The sequence below is a fragment of the Penaeus monodon genome, chromosome 27 (assembly GCF_015228065.2).
Source record: "Penaeus monodon isolate SGIC_2016 chromosome 27, NSTDA_Pmon_1, whole genome shotgun sequence".
Taxonomy (NCBI): Eukaryota; Metazoa; Arthropoda; class Malacostraca; order Decapoda; family Penaeidae; genus Penaeus; species Penaeus monodon.
The window spans coordinates 29234917-29235627 of NC_051412.1; the positions used below are offsets into that span (position 1 = coordinate 29234917).

At 41.9% G+C, this 711-nt stretch overlaps 1 protein-coding gene across 1 annotated transcript in view; it reads left to right on the forward strand.

The window, feature by feature from the left end:
• LOC119590389 overlaps positions 1-711 on the forward strand; it is a 1790-nt gene continuing 1079 nt past the window's right edge. The window contains exons 1-2 of the mRNA XM_037939059.1: positions 1-515; positions 627-711. The exon at positions 627-711 is cut by the window's right edge and continues 1 nt beyond it. Coding sequence (XP_037794987.1) covers positions 238-515; positions 627-711 — 363 coding nt within the window. The 5' untranslated portion in view covers positions 1-237. The remainder of the gene's footprint in view (positions 516-626) is intronic.

Genomic DNA, 711 nt, shown 5'->3' on the forward strand with positions numbered 1-711 from the left:
GCTGGAGCTGACACCGCCCTCCTCGCTGCCAAGAGTTAATCTTACGCAAATCATCATTCTCCAGAGCTGAGAGTTTGGCGCTAATCGGGCTAACGAAGGAATGTGACTGGAACCTGAGAAGGCTGAGAACATTATTACGAGAAATCCAACGGTGCTTGTTGCAATGGCGCGCGAGTGACCGATGTTACGGCATCTGTGTTTTTACTGTGCATTTTGTTTTAAAGCGGCGCTAGCAAGATGGTTCGATTCACGCCATGGGGAGGCTTAATGATAGCTGTCATGTTTATTCACAAAGCCTTCGCTCGAGATATCATGGAATCCATGAATTTTTCAGTCGATGAAGATCCAGATACTAGTGATACACGTGAGCAAAAAGAAGCAACGTACAATAGATATTTATATGTTGATTATGAGAAGCTGAAGGAAAATGGCGCAAGGCTTCGAAATGATCACCAAACCCTAAACTCTACCTTCGCTACCCTTAAAGAATATCTAGAAATAGTGAGAAATACGAGGTAAGAAAACGAATCTTCTAATTCTCTTATTGTTGTATTGCCGTGTTTATTATTCTTGTCGATGTGTGCTTAAAATGTGTTTGTTTATATTGTAATGCAGATCTCTTCCAGAAAAGGAATAATCGCCGACGAAACCGATCACAACGATTTAAGGAAACTCTCTGAGCTGATGTCTGAGGCCAACCTTCATCTCTTT